The sequence below is a fragment of the Phacochoerus africanus genome, chromosome 10 (genome assembly GCF_016906955.1).
Source record: "Phacochoerus africanus isolate WHEZ1 chromosome 10, ROS_Pafr_v1, whole genome shotgun sequence".
NCBI classification, from domain to species: Eukaryota; Metazoa; Chordata; class Mammalia; order Artiodactyla; family Suidae; genus Phacochoerus; species Phacochoerus africanus.
The window spans coordinates 1,058,899-1,076,183 of NC_062553.1; the positions used below are offsets into that span (position 1 = coordinate 1,058,899).

The 17,285-nt window shown below is 67.2% G+C and overlaps 2 protein-coding genes across 2 annotated transcripts in view; one reads left to right on the forward strand and one right to left on the reverse strand.

Moving 5' to 3' along the window:
• The first annotated feature begins 1,270 nt into the window (after positions 1–1,270).
• NAT8L (N-acetyltransferase 8 like) lies at positions 1,271–9,518 on the forward strand. The gene is made up of 3 exons (XM_047799303.1): positions 1,271–1,708; positions 3,127–3,291; positions 5,025–9,518. Exons 1-3 carry the CDS (start codon positions 1,333–1,335, stop codon positions 5,390–5,392), a joined length of 909 nt encoding a protein of 302 aa, XP_047655259.1. The 5' UTR covers positions 1,271–1,332; the 3' UTR covers positions 5,393–9,518.
• Positions 9,519–11,157: 1,639 nt separating this feature from the next.
• HAUS3 (HAUS augmin like complex subunit 3) overlaps positions 11,158–17,285 on the reverse strand; it is a 129,290-nt gene continuing 123,162 nt past the window's right edge. The window contains exons 24-26 of the mRNA XM_047798447.1: positions 14,736–14,803; positions 12,550–12,611; positions 11,158–11,465 (exon numbers count right to left, since the gene is read on the reverse strand). Coding sequence (XP_047654403.1) covers positions 11,283–11,465; positions 12,550–12,611; positions 14,736–14,803 — 313 coding nt within the window. The 3' untranslated portion in view covers positions 11,158–11,282. The remainder of the gene's footprint in view (positions 11,466–12,549; positions 12,612–14,735; positions 14,804–17,285) is intronic.

The following is a 17,285-nucleotide window of genomic DNA, read 5'->3' on the forward strand; positions in this document are numbered from 1 at the left end:
CGCCCCCTACGGTCCTGTGGACCGCGTCCTTCCTCTTCTCACCTCGCTGGGTGACTGAAAGGAATCACCCCTTTTCTGGCCTCTAGGTGACTGTATCTGCCTCGATGGGCCCCAACGGGAGCTGAGGGTCCTCAGGCCTGGACCCCCAGGCCTCACCTCCGGTTGCGCGGGTGTGAACTCAGCTCCAGGCTGCCCTATGGGTCACTGGCGAGGAACTGGGGCGACATGGGGAAGGGGGTGCAGAGATGCAGGGGGCTGGGTTCGAAGGTGCTGGGGGCGGGCTTGGGACTGCCTGTCTGCCCACTTCTCACCACCTCCTCGCCCCTGGCTCACAGCGTCGGCGGGTTAGGGCTCGCGGGGCACGCGGCGAGAGCCCCCCTCTGCACCTGCACCGAGATCGTGGGGCGCATGCGCGGACGGAGGAGGGCGGGGGCCGAGCCGGGAGGGGTCCCAAGGGCTCCGCACCCCCTTGCGGGCTGCGGGTATCCGGTATCTGAGTGGGGCGTGCAGCGCTGCGCCAGGACAAGCTGAGCTGCGGGCGACGTGGGCGTCAGACCCTGCTCCGACCGCGTTCCCCTGCCTCCAGCCTGTGCAGCCCCGGGCGCCGGTTCCCAGGGGCGCCGGGCGGGGGAAGCCGGGCGCCCCCTCCCCAGGGCCCCGGCCGGGCGCCGCGTTCAGACAAAGGGGCGGGACAAGGAGTTGGAGATGGAAATGCTTTCGTGACAGCGCCCCGGCGGCCGAAGAGGACAAGGCGCTGCAGACTCCGGCGGTCCCGCCCCAGGTTCGGGGGCTCACGGGCGGGTGCTGAGCGGCGGCGGCGCCGGGGCGTAGAGGCCCGGCAGGAAGCGCCCAGCCAGGAGCGCCACGGAGCGCCGATTCCTGGACCCTGGCCGCACGCTCGCTCGTCCCCGGCCACCTCGCGGGGCCTGGCTGTTCCGTCGCGCCCCGGGCCGCCCCCGCCCGGCCTGGTGCAGCGCCCAAGTGTGCCATCGGGCGGACGCGGAGGAGGCGTCTGTTCCCACCCTCGAGATCACATGGTGACCCTCGGCAGCCAATGCAGTGGACGCTAGGACCCTGCGGGACCCCGGGCGCCGCGACTGCACCGGCGCCGCTGCATTATAAATACTTCTCCAAAATGCGGCGCAGCTCCCTGCGCGCGCCCCGGCCGCCCGCCGCCTCCGCCCCGCGCTCCTGAGCAGCTGCCGCCGCTGCCGCCGCCGCCGCCGCCGCCGCCGCCGCGGGTCCGAGGGCGCCGCGCCCTTGCCCTGGGCCCGGGCTGAGCCCGCCCGCAGCCCGGCCCGCGTCCCTGCGCAGCGCCGCCCGGCCGGGTGCATGCATTGTGGGCCTCCCGACATGGTCTGCGAGACGAAGATCGTGGCCGCCGAGGACCATGAGGCGCTGCCGGGGGCCAAGAAGGACGCGCTGCTCGCCGCCGCCGGCGCCATGTGGCCCCCGCTGCCCGCCGCTCCTGGGCCGGCCGCCGCCCCCGCCGCGCCCCCACCCGCGCCGGGCCCCCAGCCCTCTGGCGGCGCAGGGGGCGCGGGGCCTCCAGAGGGGCGCGGCGTGTACATCCGCGAGTTCCGCGCGGCGGAGCAGGAGGCTGCGCGCCGCATCTTCTACGACGGCATCATGGAGCGCATCCCGAACACGGCCTTCCGCGGCCTGCGGCACCACCCGCGCATGCAGCTGCTCTACGCCCTGCTGGCCGGTCAGTGCGCGGGGACCTCGCGGGGATGGCGGGTCGGGGCCGCCGCCGCCGCCGCCGGGCGCACCCCCGCCTGCCGCAGTCCGCGCCCGCCGGGCCCTCTGGGGACGCGCGCCGGACTCCCTCCGGCCCGCTCGCCCCAGCCTCGGCCCGGGCCTCGTCTTGGGAAGGGAGCGGACCCCTGCCTCCTCGCACTCGCGCGCGCACGGACACGCACCCACGCGCCCCCCGAGTCCTGCGGCGGCGCGGGGCGAGGTGTCCCCCAGCTCTGGGGCTCGCCAGGGCTCCCGGCCAAGACGCGCCGGGCGGGGGCGTGGGAACCAGTGCGGGCCGGGTGCAGGGCTGCGGCCGGGGAGAACTGGGGTCTCCACCTGCGTCCCCTCCTCGGTCATCTGGGTGGGGGCGGGGTGACGGCAGGTAGCGCCCGCTGCCGAGGCCCTGCGCCTGGCGCGTGTAACTAAATATAATTCGCGGGGCGGGGGAGGCTGCCTCGGCGGCTCCAAGTGCTAATTTATGAGGGGAAGACAGCCGGCTCCCCGGGGTGCCGGGGGAGGGTGTGCACGGAGGAGGCTGAGGGGAGGGCAGTGGGCACTCACAGTGGGCAGGTCCCCCAGGGGCTTTGCCAATCAATGGAGGCTCCCCCGCGGGAGGGTGATTCTCCCCATTTCAGAGATGAGCAGCTTGAGGCTGGCGGGTGGGACCTTCCCAAGGTCACGCAGCAGAGGCACTTTCACTGCACGCACGTCTGCCTGAGGGCAGCTTAGGCTGGAAGCAGTCTCAGCTTTCCTCCCTCGGCCCTGCCCTCGCAACACCACCCTCGCAACACCACCCGAGGCTGGCTCAAGGTGGGCTGTTGGCTGGGGCCTCCTGCTGGAAGGTGGGGCCCCCAGTGCACAGGGTGGGACGACCTGCAGGCACTTGGTGGCCCTTTGTCTTTCCCCCCAGCCTCGTGTGGGCCCGGAAGTGAACAAAGCCCCTTCCCCAGCTAGGGTCCCCCCCTGGTGTGATGAGCAGGCAGCCCCCACCCCTCAGGAGCCCTGCCCTGGGCTGCACCTGCCAGGCATGGAGGGCAGCCTGCCCGGAGGCCGCTGCTGTGCTCCCTGCGCCTGCAGGCCTGCGATGTCAGGTTATAGAGGGAACGCGTCCTTCCGCTGAGAAGTTTGGTGATAGGGAAAGAGGTAGGAGCAGCCCCGAGGCTCCTTGCTCTTGCAGAGAAAGCAGTCCTGGCACATTTGGCCTGGGCTCTCCTGCGCATGTCCCTAACGGCCTCATTTACCGGGGGCTGGTGCGGTGTGACTCACGTGGCCGGTTTCCTGGTGTCTTGGGGCCTGGGCCCATCTCCCCCACCCCATGTGTCTGCAGGGGGGGGTCCCGCAGGCGTGCCCCGCTGGCCACTCACCGTGCGCCCCCTCTCCCCGCAGCCCTGTGTTTCGCCCTGACCCGCTCGCTGCTGCTGACCTGTCTGGTGCCCGCGGGGCTGCTGGGGCTGCGCTATTACTACAGCCGGAAGGTGGTGCTCGCCTACCTGGACTGCGCGCTGCACACGGACATGGCCGACATCGAGCAGTACTACATGAAGCCCCCCGGTGAGCCCTCCGGCCTCCTCCTCGCCCTGCTCCCCTCCTGCCCTCCTCCCCAGCCCTTCTGGCAGAGCTGTCCCCGCCCTGGCCACCTTGGGGCCGGCCTGGGCCTGGGCGCCCACATGACCTGAGCCTTCTGGGCGACTGAGGGCTCTGGCCAAGGGCTGGGGGGGGGGTGCAGCAGGCCGCAGGAGCCTGGCATTGGCAAATCTAGGTCCTTGGTGCTCTCACGTGCCCTGCTCCTCACGCTGCTGCTGCCCTTTCTGGGCCCTGAGTGAGGGGAAGGGGGTCTGGCCTACCTCTGGCCCTGACTGGTATGCCTTGTTGGGACCTGGCTGGCCTGGAATGCTAGGACCCTGTGTGGCAGGGGCAGAGGGCCACGTGGGGAGGGCTGAGGTCCCTCTGGGGAACAAGGACCCTGGGAGTGAGTCATGGCTTCCACATCTGGACTCTGGGCCACTTAGTGAGCCCAGGGTCCTGCCCCAGCCCTGGCCTTAGTAGAGGGAGGGGCTGAGACCTGGTCCGGAGCCGCTCTGCTCTCCAGGCTGGCCTTGCAGCAGGGTGGGTCCTGGGAGGCGGCAGCAGCTTCTCTCCATGCCTGGAGCTGAGGTCCGAGGGTCTCCCGGGGGCAGGAAGGTCCCTGTGGAGAGGGGACAGAGTGGGCCTGAAGTTAGGTTGGGGTCTAGCAGGATCCCGGGGAGGGGGCCAGGCCGCAGCAGTGGGGGCGAGGGGCAAGGCCTCCCGGAGCGAGGGCAGTTCCTGTGCTGTGGTGCCTGGTCCTTCCCCCACCCTGAAGCTGCCTGGCTGGCCTTGGGCACCTTCGGTTCTCCCTGACCCTTTCCTGAGCCCAAACAAAGCATCTTATCAGCCTCCATTGGGTTCTGCCCAGGACGGGAGGGGCAGAAGGGTGAGACCCACCTGCACCGTAGCGGCAGCAGGAGCAGAAGGGGGCTGGGTTCCGCTGGCGTGGCCAGGCCCTCTGAGCGTGGGATGCTTCCTGAGACTCTGGTGGATCTGCAGGAGGATCCCACGGAGGCCAAGCCTGGAGCTGCTCCTGCAGTGGAAGGCACGAGGCCCCAGGGCTCTACAGATCTGTGACCTGGGCCTCGGCGGGCGGGGCGGGCCAGAACCCCCGGTGGAACGGGCAGTCAGAGGCCGTGGGCCTCAGCCATTCCCGAGCTCAGGCCACAGAAGGTCTCCGGCTCTAGGTAAAGGAGGCGGGGGACCCCTTGCAGGAGCGACAGGCTGACGGGGCATGCTGGCAGATAGGACAGCAGGCATCCCCAGGGGTAGGCGGAAGAGAAGGACGGTCTTCCAGCTGGGGTCGGTGACAGACCTTTAGGGGGAGGGGTTGGCCACTCAGGGAGGGAGGGAGCCTGGCTGGGTGGGAGGACACATCCCTGGAGGCTACAGTGGCCGTGGGTGGGCGAGAGTGGCCGGCCTCTCGGAGAGGACACCCCCCGGCCTTGCCCCCGAAGCCTTTGGTCACTAGAGGAATCGGTGCTCGCAGCGGCCTGTGCCCTGCAGGCTCCTCCCCGCGGCCCCTCTTGCTCCTCTCACCTCCCTAAGGCCTCTCCTTTTGCCCTACTTGGGGCTGTGACTGGCCCGGGCCAGGGGTGGGGACTGGCTCGCTGCCTGGGGCCAGGATGGCTCCAGGGCTGCTGTGGGCAGCGGGCCAGCCAGGCCTGGTGCCCTCTGCCCAGTAGCGCCCATGGTCCTGACTGCCCTGTCCCCTGCAGGCTCCTGCTTCTGGGTGGCCGTGCTGGATGGCAACGTGGTGGGCATCGTGGCGGCGCGGGCCCACGCGGAGGACAACACGGTGGAGCTGCTGCGCATGTCCGTGGACTCGCGCTTCCGCGGCAAGGGCATCGCCAAGGCGCTGGGCCGCAAGGTGCTGGAGTTCGCCGTGGTGCACAACTACTCGGCGGTGGTGTTGGGCACGACGGCCGTCAAGGTGGCCGCCCACAAGCTCTACGAGTCTCTGGGCTTCAGACACATGGGCTCAAGTGACCGCTACGTGATGCCCGGCATGACCCTCTCGCTGGCCGAGCGTCTCTTCTTCCAGGTCCGCTACCACCGCTACCGCCTGCAGCTGCGCGAGGAGTGACCGCCAGCCGCCTGCCTGCCGCCCCGCCCGCCGCCCCGTCCACCGTGCACGCCTGCCCGCCGCCCGGGCCGCTTCCCAGACGCTCACCTCGGCGTTTGTGTTGGGTTTTCCTTTTTCAGCACCACACGGTTCTTGGGCTGGTTCTTGGGCTGGTTCTTGGGGGGGTGCGGGGCCGTTGCTCATCCATGACACGAGGGGAGGTGGGTTCTTCCCGGCCACGTCCCTCGTCCTCCCCCCATCTGCCGGGGCCACACCCTGAAGAGTGACAGCGTGGACCACCGTGTGCCCACGCAGCTGCCCGGCCCTGGCCCGTGGGGCCCCTTCCCGCCCACCCCTGCTGGGGCAGGCCCAGCCTTGCCCACCAAGCACAGGGCCTCTGCAGTGAGGCCCCTCCCAGCAGACCCCCTGGCCACCAGCCAGGTGGCGGCTCGGCCATCAGTCCCTGGGAGGTGTGGCCTCTGTGCTGGCCGGCCACTGCCCCACGGGGCGCCGAGCTGGCCGCGGGCCCGCTTTGCTCTGTGCATGCTGAGGATGTGGCCTGGCTGCAGCATGCCGCATGCCCACAGCCTCCCGCCCCCCGCCCTGCCCAGACCGGACCCAGACTGGTGAGCGCCCCTGGACCCGGCCCAGCCTCTCGGGAGGCCTTACCGTCCACCTCGCCCCTCGCTTCACCCAGTTCGGCTTTGCTTTGACATCGGATCACCTTTCCTTCCTTTTGGTACCTGTCCCCCCCCTGCCCGGGCTTTGCTGATTGGCGTCACCCTCCAGGTGTGGTTCCCATAGCGACGTGTTGCACAGCCGTGGTCAGGGCCCTTCAGGAGAGCAGGGTGGGGAGGCGGTCTGGGGTGGCCTCTGCCCCGGGCCTCCCTGAGGACCTCGTGCCTCACGGCCGCCGGGCTTTGTCCTGCGAATCTTACCAGCCCAGGCTGCTGCCTGCACCCCGAGCCCACAGCTTCTCCCAGCCTGAAGCCGACCTATTTTTAATAAGTTATTTAGACAGAATAGCACTCTGCATGACTTTAATTCTTGGGACAAAGCGGTAGTTTATACCTTAACACACACACACACACACACACACACACACACACACACACCCGTGTGATCTAGAATATGCACTATTTCTGGCCCAGTTTGGAGGGGTGGGTGGCCGGGTGGGTGGAGGGTTTCAGTTTGGAGTCTGGAGGGAGACCCTGATTGCACATACTTTCCTCCCAGCCAGCATCCCTGGTTTGTGAGGGGGCTGTGGGCCACCCTCGTCTGCCCTAATGTTGCAGGGCTGCAGGCAGGATGGGCACGAGGTCCCCAGCCCCTGCCCCTGCCCGTGCAGGAGCTGGGCTGCTGCCTTCGGGAGGGGCTGGTGGGTCCACCTCGGCTGAGGTCCCGGGCAGGGGGCTTTTGGGCGTGGGGTGGCCCAGAGGTGGAGAGGGAGGTGGGGGTTGGCAGTGCCCGCACATCCAGCGCTTAGCCTGGATTTGGCCTGGTGGCAGGAGGGGCGTAAGTGCCTGCTGAGACCCCTTTGTTTTGGGGTTTGGGAGAGGCAGCTAAGTGGCAGGCGTTGGGGGCCACTGAGCTGGTACCACATGTGGGACCGCGGAGGGGGCCGCCTAAGGAGGCGCAAGGAAGGAGCAAGCCCGCTTTCCCGAGGGCCCTTTTGTGCTGTCAGCAACCCGCAGAGCGCTGCACAGACCCCGCTGTCCCTGTACATTCTCCCCGGGGGTGCCCGGTCCCTGCTCGGGGATGGGAGTTTTGTAGACTGTACAGAAATCGGCACCCTATTTTCTTGCAGCTCTCAGATTTTGTTAATCTGGATTATACAGACAGACGTAAAGTGTTTTAGCAAAATGGAAAACAGTTGTGCCTTTTTCCTCTTTCTGTTTGGTCCGGTTTTGGCTTGGGGTGGCCTTAGTGGGCTTGGGGCGAGTTGGGGCCGTGGTCTGGCCCGGCTGGGTGGGAGGGCAGGTGAGGTCAGCATGGTGGGCCGTGTCTTGTCAGCTGGTAGCACCGCTCTGCTGCCAGCCTCCTTTGATCCTGTGCCTTTGGGCCTCCAGTTGCTGGTGGGGGGCACGCGGGGCGGCCATGGCAGAGCCTGGGGCTGCTGTGGCTCATGGGCATTGACAGAAGCACCTCGCTGATGTCGCTCCCGGCAGTGGTGTGGCCCTCCTGTCCGGCTGGCGTCCCCCACCGGTTGGAGGCCCAGAGGGCAGTGGCTCTGGCTGGGCTCTCGATATTTCCTCACGCCCTTTTCTTGCTGCCAGGAGGGTGAGGCAGGGTGGCCACATCTGGACTCTTGTCTGGCTGCTGCCTGGCACCTGAGGCGGGCAGAGGCACCTGTGTGCCCCCAGGCTGGGGGACCTGCCCACCCAGCGTGTGGCTCGTGGGCTCCTGAGGCCCCCAGGGCAGGTCTTCCGTCCTCCTCCAGCAGGGAGCTGTCGCTCCACAAACATGCACTGAGATGTGAGTTTTATACCTTTGTAGAAATTCTGATGTTACTTCTACCTCTGTGACACGTCCTCCGGGTCCTGCCCAGTGATGTGTCTGGGCGGCTCCTCCGAGTTGGGCGGCCCGGGGCCCCCTCCCGTCCCCGGACAGCAAGGCCAGCCTGAGCCTGGCACCGTGCTCAGGGCTCAGGCTTCCAGGACTCAGTTTGGAAGCCTCTGTTCTTGGAGTGGAAAGTGGGAGGCGGTTCAGGCCTTCTTCGTTAGAGGGGCTTGGAACACAGGCCTGACAGGCAGGGCATCAGGGGCAGCCCAAGGGCCCAGGGCCCGGGCATGTGGCTGGCGGGCCGTCCCCGGGTCAGGGCTCCTCAGACGGTTGTCCCAAGGGCGGTGTGTGTGCGGAGGCCGGCCGGGTCTGGCTCCAGGAAGGGCTGCGGCCTGTCTCCCACCTGTACTCCCTCACTGTCCACCCGGACCTCCAACTGCGGCCCTTGGCGGAGGGGCAGACGATGGGGCCAGCCTGCCCTGCCAGGCAGAAACGGGGGTTGGGAGGCCATGTGGACAGCTGGCCTGAGGCCACACAGTCCTGGGGCAGCCCCATCCCGCTCTGGGTGTCCTTTTGCAGAGGTGGCCCTCCTGGGGGTGCTCGGGTGGCTCCTCCTGGCATTGGCCACCTGCTTGGGACCATCTTCCTGTAGGTCTGGGTGGCATCGGGCAGTGGCCCCTGAGCCTCGGGAACATGCTGTCGCCCCCCCCCCCCCCGCCCCCGCACGCCCTGTGTTACCTGCTGCTCCTGTGTCTTTCTGAAGCCTCTTCTGTGAATCGTTTCGGCATGGGCTGGCGCTCCCTTGCTGGCGGAGCCTTGGCCCAGGCTCTTAGGGTTTGGGTCCTGGGCTGGGGCAGATCCCAGACTGTTTGCTCTTGGTGCCGACGACATGACTCCTGCAGTGGCGTGAGGGCCACTGGCAGGTGGTGGCCCGGGGCCTGGGGTGCCACTGTGGGATGTGGATTTTTTTACAGCAATAATTAGTCGTTTTGGAGAAGGGGTGTGCCTGTGTGTGTGTGCAGAGAGGGGACCTGGTGGCCAAGGGCCCCCCCTCCAGCCTGGGAAGGGAGGCGGGAGGTGCTGGGTAGGGACAGGCTGGCGCCGAGCCTCGTCCACTCCTCTCTCCGGGCCCAGCCGACCTGGAATGGAGGGCTTGCTCCCTCCTCCGCCAAGCGCTGGACCGGCCAGTGTGAAGGGGGTGACGGCAGGAAGCCTTGCCTGGGCCTCTGGGCACATGGGAAGGGTGGCAAGGGCAGTGACTCTCAGCCAGACCGGCCGAGGTCAGATCTGGTGACATGGAGTCACCTCGGCCAGGCTGTTTGACCACAGCTGCCAGCGGATGCTGTGTCCACGGGTGGGCCGAGCCCAGATGTGTTGTGATGGCTGGTTTCACTTACTGTTTTACTGTTCTGGGACCCAGGACTGTGGTGACTGTCTGAGCACTCAGGATGTGCCAAAACAGCCCCCATGAGGGCTGGGAGATGGAGTGGCGCCCTGAGCTCCAGGGGAGACAGGCCGCAGGCGGGTGGTGAGGGCGCCGGGCATCCTGCGAGCGTGTGAGCAGTGGGTGGGGCCGGGAGCAGTGCCCCTCCGCCGGCCCAGCCCCCAATGCTGCTGTTTTTCAATAAAAGCGGAGTTGATGGAACCGGGCTCCGTGCTTTCTTGCGGCGCCAGCGTCGTGCGTGCCATGCTGGCCCAGAAAGGGCTGATTTCCTGAGATGTGGGCGCCTGCTCCCGGAGGCTGGAGCGGGGCCGGGCTGGCCCATGGGCTGAGGGGCCCCGCCTGCTGTTTGCGGCCCTGCCCAGGCCTCCCCTGCAGGCCTGGGAGTCTGTCTGTCCCTCTGCGCCTCCTTGGGGCAGGTCGGCTCTGAGGGGTGGGGTGTGCCGTGGACCCAGGCGGGACCCTGTGGTCCATGGGGGAGGGGGGTGCAGGGTTGGGCTTAGGCCAAGGAGGTAGGTCAGGGACAGAGACTCAGACACACGCCCAGCCTCGTCCAGGGGGTCCCGAGCCTGCGCAGGTTCCATGCTGCCTTCCCTGGGTCCCACGTCCAGTGGGGGAAGGTGCCTTGCAGGGGCTGCCGCCCTCAGCCCCAGGGCGGCCGAGCCTGGTCCCTCCCCAGGAACAGCGGAGTGGAGACCAGCACTGGGACATGCCCGCCCCGAGGCAGCCGCTCCGGCTGGGGGCTCGGCTCCAAGGACGGCTGGCTGGGAGGGAGACGCTCCTGTGAACCAGCAGTGGCCTTGCCCCTGAGGCGGCAGCGTGAGGACACGCACGCACAGCAGGAAGTGGCCTGGAGGGCCCCGCAGCAGTTCTGGGCCAGCTCTCCAGGCCCTGGACTGTCCCATCAGTGGTCAGGCCTGGCCATCCAGATCCCGCACGCCCTGTGGGACCAGTGACAAGATCTCGAAGCCGCAAGAAAAATGGGCCTGGGCACGATAAACTGACCCGTGTCACCCAGAGAAGACGATGCCGCACCCGGGCCCCACAGGGTGCCCAGTCGCCATCGGACAAGAGCAGAGTTGGCGTCTGGGGAGGGAGCACCTGCCCGCTGCCACAGCTGCGGTCACGCGCGCGCCCTGCCTGGGATGGCCCTGTGCCCCACTCAGAGGGTGGCCTGTGGAGCCCAGCCCCTGACCAGGGCGCAAGTTGGGGGGGCTGAGGCCCCTAGGGGAGTGGGGGTGTCTGGCAACGGGCCCCCGGGCTGAGACCCAGGCAGCCGTTGGGGGCCTGCTGCAATCCTGCAGGCGCTCCTGCTGGCTATGTGCGCTTGCACCAGGGGTGTCACCTTCCCGTGCCCCAGTTTCCCGCCTTGTAAGGGAGGTCACGTCAGCAGCCCCTGCAGGCCACTGTGAGGCTCTGGGGGTGCATGGTTGGGCCCTCCCTTGGCACTGGCGGTCAGTGAGGACTGGCTGGCAGAGACTGGCTATGGGCCTGCGGGAGGCTCCTGGAGAGACCGTGAGGGTGAGCTCCCATGCCAGGCCCTCTGGCTCTTGGGGGCAGCTGGTCAGGGTCACTAGCCCAGCACCTTCAGGCTGCGTTCTCTATCCGTGCACACCTCTGCCTGCAGAGCTGGCCTGTCCCCGTGGCCAGCAAGGAGGATGCTGCAGAGCCTCCAGGCTGCTGGCAGCTCCTGGCACCTCCTGGCACCTGCTAGGTGGTGAGCAGCTGTCAACCTGGGGGCTCCACCTGGGCTCCATTTGGGGTGGGAGGATCTGAGGGCTGCGGACGTGGCATTTCCCACCCACGGGACGAATTCCCTTGGACACTGACCACAGCGACAAGGTGGCTTCATGGCAGGTGTTTATCCAGGGGCGACCCAGCAGCCTGAGCTGTGCACACAGCGCCTGACTGACCTTGGCAAGGCCACACGGCGGGCTGTGGGAGCCAGTCCTCAGCTGTTGCCTGGGGCTACAGACAAAACGAAGGCGAAAAATGCGTGCACCGGGCATGGGCATCGAGGGCCCTGGCAGCAGCTGAGTGGTTGCTTGGCGACTCGGCAGGACGTCGGTGGGGTGGGGGGCCTGGGGCCTCCTGCAGTGGTGCCAGGTGTCCCCACGAGCGGCCAGTACTCAGGCTCACCTTCAGGGGCACCTGTGAGGGGGCAGCCAGAGGTGAGTGCCAGGCCTGGGCCAGCCCTTCCTGGCCACCTCCCAGGCGCCCATGCAGGTGACTAGGGCGTCCAGTGCACAGGCAGCCACCTGATCACACACAGCAGCCCCACCCTGGACACCGCACACTCGCAGGCGCAGGCGCAGGCGCAGGCTCACGGCCACCCCCGGGGAGACGCCTCGCTGCGGGAGGGGGAGGTGTGTCCGGGCCACCCCTGGCCCCTGGGGATTGGTGGGCTCCGGGAGGTGCCAGAGGGGCCTGGAGAGCCTTCCCCAGGCCTGATCTCATGGACCCTCGCCTGGCTGAATGGCTTCCTCTCTACAGGAGGCTGGGGGCGCCCAGAGCTGGGCCAAAGTGGGGTGAGGTGGGGCTTCCTGAGCACCTGGGGACCTCCGGGCCCCTACACCTCCACCTGCTGCAGGAGCGAGCAGTCTACCCTGGAACGCAGGAGTTCCCGTCCCTGGCTGGGCCCCGGGTGGGCACTCCTTCACTCTGTCAGGCTGCCACCCACAGGGTGAGGTTAGCAGCAGCCCCAGGGGCTAAGGCATGGCTGCTCCAGTGGTGGGGTGGCAGAGGGGGGCCCTTTCCCAGAAGAATGGAGGCTGCCACCCTCCGGGCAGCCCTTCCTGGCCCCATGGTGCCTGCTGGGCCGAGTGCAGGAATGCCTCTGACCCTGTAAGGGTGGCCTGCATAGCTTCAAGGACTCCCACCTCCTCGTCAGCACTGCACCTCCACACCACCCGGGGGAAGCCTGGCCCCCAAAGCCTTCCTCGTGAGGACCTAGAGCCCCCCTGTGGGCGACCGGCCAGGTGTCTGGCTGGGACCTGCTTGGCCTGCCCCGGGTGCACCCGGGGTGGAGTGGGGGGGCGGGTCTGATGAATCCCTCCCCAAGCCTTGGGGAGTCACCTGGCCGAGCCCCCCTTGGGCTCCTCTGCAGGGGGTAGGGGTGGGGAGGGCAGCAGTCTGGCGACTCAGGCGCTGCAGGCTCTCCCGCTGGGGGCGGCCTGGCAGGGTTAATGGCCTGGCAGGGTTAGGTGTGATCTGCCTGGCTCCCATGTCCACTCACCTGCAGCTGCAGCCCCAGTGCTGGCACCTGCTGCAGGGCCTCCATGGCTCCCCTGACCAGGGCTAGGACAAAGGAAGAGAGACGGGCAGCCTGAGCACAGGGGTGCAGCAGCCCGCAGCCCCAGGCTCCCCAGTCACTTCCCAGTCCTCACGGCCACAGTCCCCTGTACTGGTTGCTGTGGCAGCCCCGCATCGCTCCAGGACTGGTTCCAGGTCCCGCTGGCATGTCCATAGCACGTGCTTGAGAGTGCCTTAACCCGGCCCCATCGGGGGAGGGGTCCCCCAGAGCAGCGCTGTAGCCCCGCCTCCGCCCTCCTCTGCCACCAGCCCTCACCCTCAGCCAGCCGGGCCTGGACAGGGGCCACGCAGGAGGCTGTGGGGCTGGCAGAACGGAGGAGAGCCGGGCAAGCCGGGTGGCCAGAGCAGCCTGGGCAGGACGGCCTGTGCTCCCCTCCAAAACCCCCGTGAGGTCCCACGTGCCAGGGAAGCTGCAAGGACAACTCTGTGGCGCTGGGGGCTGAGGGCCTGGGAAAGGGAGTGCCGGGGGGAGGGTCGGCTGGCGGGGTGTTTCAGAGTCCGTGCCCTTTGTTAAGGGGGACTTCCTTCCACCTTGCTAAGTTATCCGGCACTTCAGCACAGAGACTGCAAAAGAAACCCCCAAGGACACAGAGGCCACCTTGCTCTCTGTCCTCTGTGGCTCAGTGGTTACCTGGCTGCCTCCTGGGGAACTGGTCCCGAAGGCCTCGCTACCCTCTTTGTGCTTGCAGAGGGACCCTGGTGGTGACAGGAGAGTGGGGAGTGGTGGCTTCTGGGGTCTGGGGGTGGGGCGGTGGGTGGGTGGCAGGGCCTCCAGGCCTTCTGGCCCCCTGCTCTGGGGGAGCCCTGCGGAGAGGCCCAGCCCTCCGGGGGAGTTTCGGGGGCGTCAGGAGCTTCTTATGGGGAGGAGCTGGGAGCTTGGCTTCCTCACTGGGTGTGTGGCAAGGCCAGGTCCTCCTGCCTGTCCACTCACTCCTGACCGCAAGGGTCGCCGCCAGGAACCGCCGTGCAGAGGGGTGGTGGCTGCAGAGCCGGCGCTCAGCCCAGGGCTCGGCCTCGTGTGGCCCAAGCTCCTGGCTGGTGTCAGGGTCTCCGCAGGGCCCCAGCCTGGAGTCTGTCCCCCTGGGCTGCCAGTAGCTGTGTCTCAACCAGCCCCGCCCTACCAGGGTCACCCCTCCCGGTCCCTGGCTGTCATGGCCCTGGGAGCTCTCCCAGCGCAGTGCCATGTGGTGCCTCCAGGAGCCGGCAGGTGGCCTGCAGACGAGGGGGACTGGATGGTCCCTAAGAGAGCTCCTTCTAGGTTTGGGGCTTTTTCTTCCCTTTTAAGCAGCAGCTGAATGCACATTCCCGGCAGTTTGTTTCAGGCCCATTATTTCCAAACAGATTTAAACGACAGCCACCATGTGTGAAGCACCCGTGTAGGCGGGCCCTGCCCAGGATCGTGTCCCCGTGGTGAGAGGGAGGCCGCGTGGGGTGGGGCCCTGGCAGGAGCCTCCTCATTTCACAGGGGGTCCCTGAAGGGGGCGGCGGGGCTGGGGGAGGGCTCAGCTGGTTGTCAGTTGAGAGCTGGTCCGGAGGCTGGCATCCAGCCCTAATGCCCGCCCCTGCACTCCCTCCAACCTAAGACAAGCTGCCCCGCAGACCCTGCCAGGGCCTGGGGGGCCGGGGACCGGCGGCTCCCGCTCTGACCGGAGGGCCTGCTGCAGTCGTGCTGGTGCCAGGAGAGGAGGTCCTGGCCTCCCTGAGGACTGAGGTGGGGGACAGGGGGTCTCCAGTTTCAAAGAACCCTTGAGGGCTGACGGCTGGTGGTGCCGCATCAGAGAGGGCAGGGCTCAGACTTGGAGTCTGTGCCACCCTGATGCCCCTGCCAGCCCGGGGGTCCCAATGGCGCCTCCATCTTCCCAGCACCCCTGAGGCTGAGGCACGGCCCAGGGGAGAGCACTTCCCTGGGGGCTGCTGGCCACAGGTGCCCATCCAGAGCTTTGAAGGGCTTCCAAACCAGGCTGACCCTTCTGCTGCCACTGTCCAGGTGACATGGCAGGGGACAGAGAAGGGGCCCGTGCCTGCCCGGGGCAGCGCTCAGCCGGGTTTCCCCGGGAGATGCTTTAACTGTTCATGAAACAGAAGCAATTCTGGCTACTCAGGGCTCACCTGCAAACTCAGGTATCTGGGAATCCTCCACTTCAAAGAGCAGCTCATCGTGAATTTGGGCAACCAATCTGGAAGGCACATGGGGCAGGGGGTCACCCTGGAACTGTCGCTTCTGTCTCCCTATCTGCTAGCTGGGGCATGTGCACTCCGCCCTGTGTGTGACCAGGGCCCTGCTTTTGAGGGAAGGGGGGGACACGTCCCCTTGCTGCCAGTCCGCAGCAGGCACAGTGCTTGCGGGAAGGGGCTGCCCGTGGCAGTGGTAGGGCCGGGGGCCCAGAGGGCTGCACAGGGGAGGGGAGCCCTGCTCTGGGGGGGCAGGCGGCCTCGTGATTGGAGTCCTGGCTGCGGCGGGAGCAGGGCCGGCTCGTGCCACCACTCTCTAACCTCAGAGTTCAGGGCTCTCCTGCAACCCGCTCCTCCCCTCTCTGCCGCTGGCGGCCTGGAGATGAGGCTCTGTTTCCAGACACTGAGGGGTAGACCCTTCAACCTCTGGGAAGGCTCTTTCAAGGGCTGACTGACGGGGCACCGGGGGTCCCTTCCAATCACCGCTACTTTCTCCTTTCGCCTGCAAGGCACCGTGACTGCCACCTCTGTCTTGGCACTAAGGGTAGGGCAGGGAGCCACAGGGGCCTTAGTCCTGCCGCCCTGAACCTCTGAACCGAAGTCAGCAACCATGGTGCTCTGGCCGCCTCGCGATGGGGCACATCCACCTTTTGGAGCCTGGGCTGTGACCAGGCCTGGTTCCAGCCAGCGGGGTGGGGTGGGGCGGGGCGGGGCGGGGCAGGGGCCGTGATGAACCCACGGAGCACGCTGGGCCCATTCCATGGAGCAGGCTGCTGGCCTGTACTTTATGTGCAGCTGTTGGCACCGTCCTTACGGAAGCCCGAGCAGGATGGAGCCTGGCATTTGCTTTAAGTTCCAGGCCTCTGGTGGGGTCTTTGGCTCCCGAGGGGACTTAAGTTTCCCAGAGACAGAAACCTCAGGATGGGCACTTGAAATGTGTTCCAGATTTAGCAGGAACAGTTTTCACACGTCTTGAAATCACGTTGTGAAATTCTGAGCTGCTGGTGTGGCCGAAACCTGAGAATAAGTCTGAATCGCTAGTCACTGACTCCACTGTCACAGCTGACTGCGATGTCACCATCGTTCTAATTGGAAACTGGGGCACAGGAAAGAGGGAGTGACAGAGGGGCCCCGTGCGGGGCAGGCCAACACGGCCCCTCCGTTCAGCTGCCCCGACCACCCGAGGGGCAGCCTACGTGTGAGGGCTCCTGGTCACACTGACCAGGCGCAGTCAGACACACCCCAAGGCCACAGGGCTTGCAGGGGCTCAGCCCGAACGCGCCCCGCCAGGCCGCCACCCCACAGCCGCGCTGTTAGTGGGTCCTCACTGCACGCTGACCGGGCACCTACCACCCAAGGCCATGAGACTCATGTCTAGGGGAGCCTGGGGGACAGAGGTGGTGGGAACTGGGGGGGCCCAGAGTCAAAGGCAGGCAGGGGGAAGGGCACGGCCATGGGGGGGGGTTGCTGTTCACGTCTGCCGTCCCTTGGGCACAGCTTAAGGGAACAGGCAGGGCAGGGGTCAGTGTGCTGTGGCCCTCTCAGGTCCTGGGGGCTTGGACTCTGGGTCCCCGCAGCCCCTCTGTGCCGTCAGGGTCAAGTCCTGTGAGCTGCTCTGCCTCCTTCCTACTGGACCAGCGCGGTGATCCCTCTGCCCCCAAAGGCCCCCACCAGGGCACTCAGGCCTGGATGCAGGCCAGGTGCCCACGGCCCCACCCTTCACCGTGGGTTTGCAGGCCTCTCCAGGCTCACCCCCGCCAAGCCCAGAGGCCCTCCCCGCCCCCAGCATCCTTCAAGGCTGCCCCCACCCCGGAAATGGACCAGACTTGCTAGACGTGCGACAGTGCTAGATGGAGAGCGAGCACAGGCTGGCAGCCTCTCTCGTGTGCTCTCAGGACCCACACAAGCAAGTAGGCCGCGCGGATTCAGGAACCAGCCAGAAAGCCACGAGGAAACTGGGCTGAAGGAGGCGGCTGGCACTGGCGTGGGCAGGAGAGACTCAGCGACAGGAAAACTTTTCACATTTTGCTCCTGCCTCCCACCTCCCTGGCCACCGCGGACAGACGGCGGAGCTGGCAGCCCAGACCCTGGCAGCACCATCGGGGGTCTGGGCAGAGCTCCTGTCCTGCGAGGGCTCAGGCCCCGCACCCTCCACCCTCTTCCCCTGGGATGGGAGCCGGGTGGGACCTCCTGCCCAGGGGACGAGGTGACAGGGGACCAGAGGGAGTGCCCGCTGCAGGGGCTGCAGAGCGGGGAGGCCAACAGTGGTGGGGCCTAGGAAAACTACCCACTTCTGACTCGGGCACTACCCTGCCTTCCCCAGTCAGGGCCTCTGCCCTGCACACCCTTCTGCACAAAGTTGCTGAAATTGTTGAAAGAACATAGGCTCAAAAGTCCAAGTGGGAGTTCCCATCGTGGCGCAGTGGTGAATGAATCCGACTAGGAACCATGAGGTTGCGGGTTCGATCCCTGCCCTTGCTCAGTGGG

Excerpts from the sequence above, each read along its gene's own strand:
- NAT8L (XM_047799303.1), top strand. The coding sequence starts at position 1,333 with ATGCATTGTGGGCCTCCCGACATGGTCTGCGAGACGAAGATCGTGGCC. Across the intron at positions 1,709-3,126 it reads GCTCTACGCCCTGCTGGCCG|CCCTGTGTTTCGCCCTGACC; the intron begins GTCAGTGCGCGG and ends CTCTCCCCGCAG. Across the intron at positions 3,292-5,024 it reads GTACTACATGAAGCCCCCCG|GCTCCTGCTTCTGGGTGGCC; the intron begins GTGAGCCCTCCG and ends TGTCCCCTGCAG.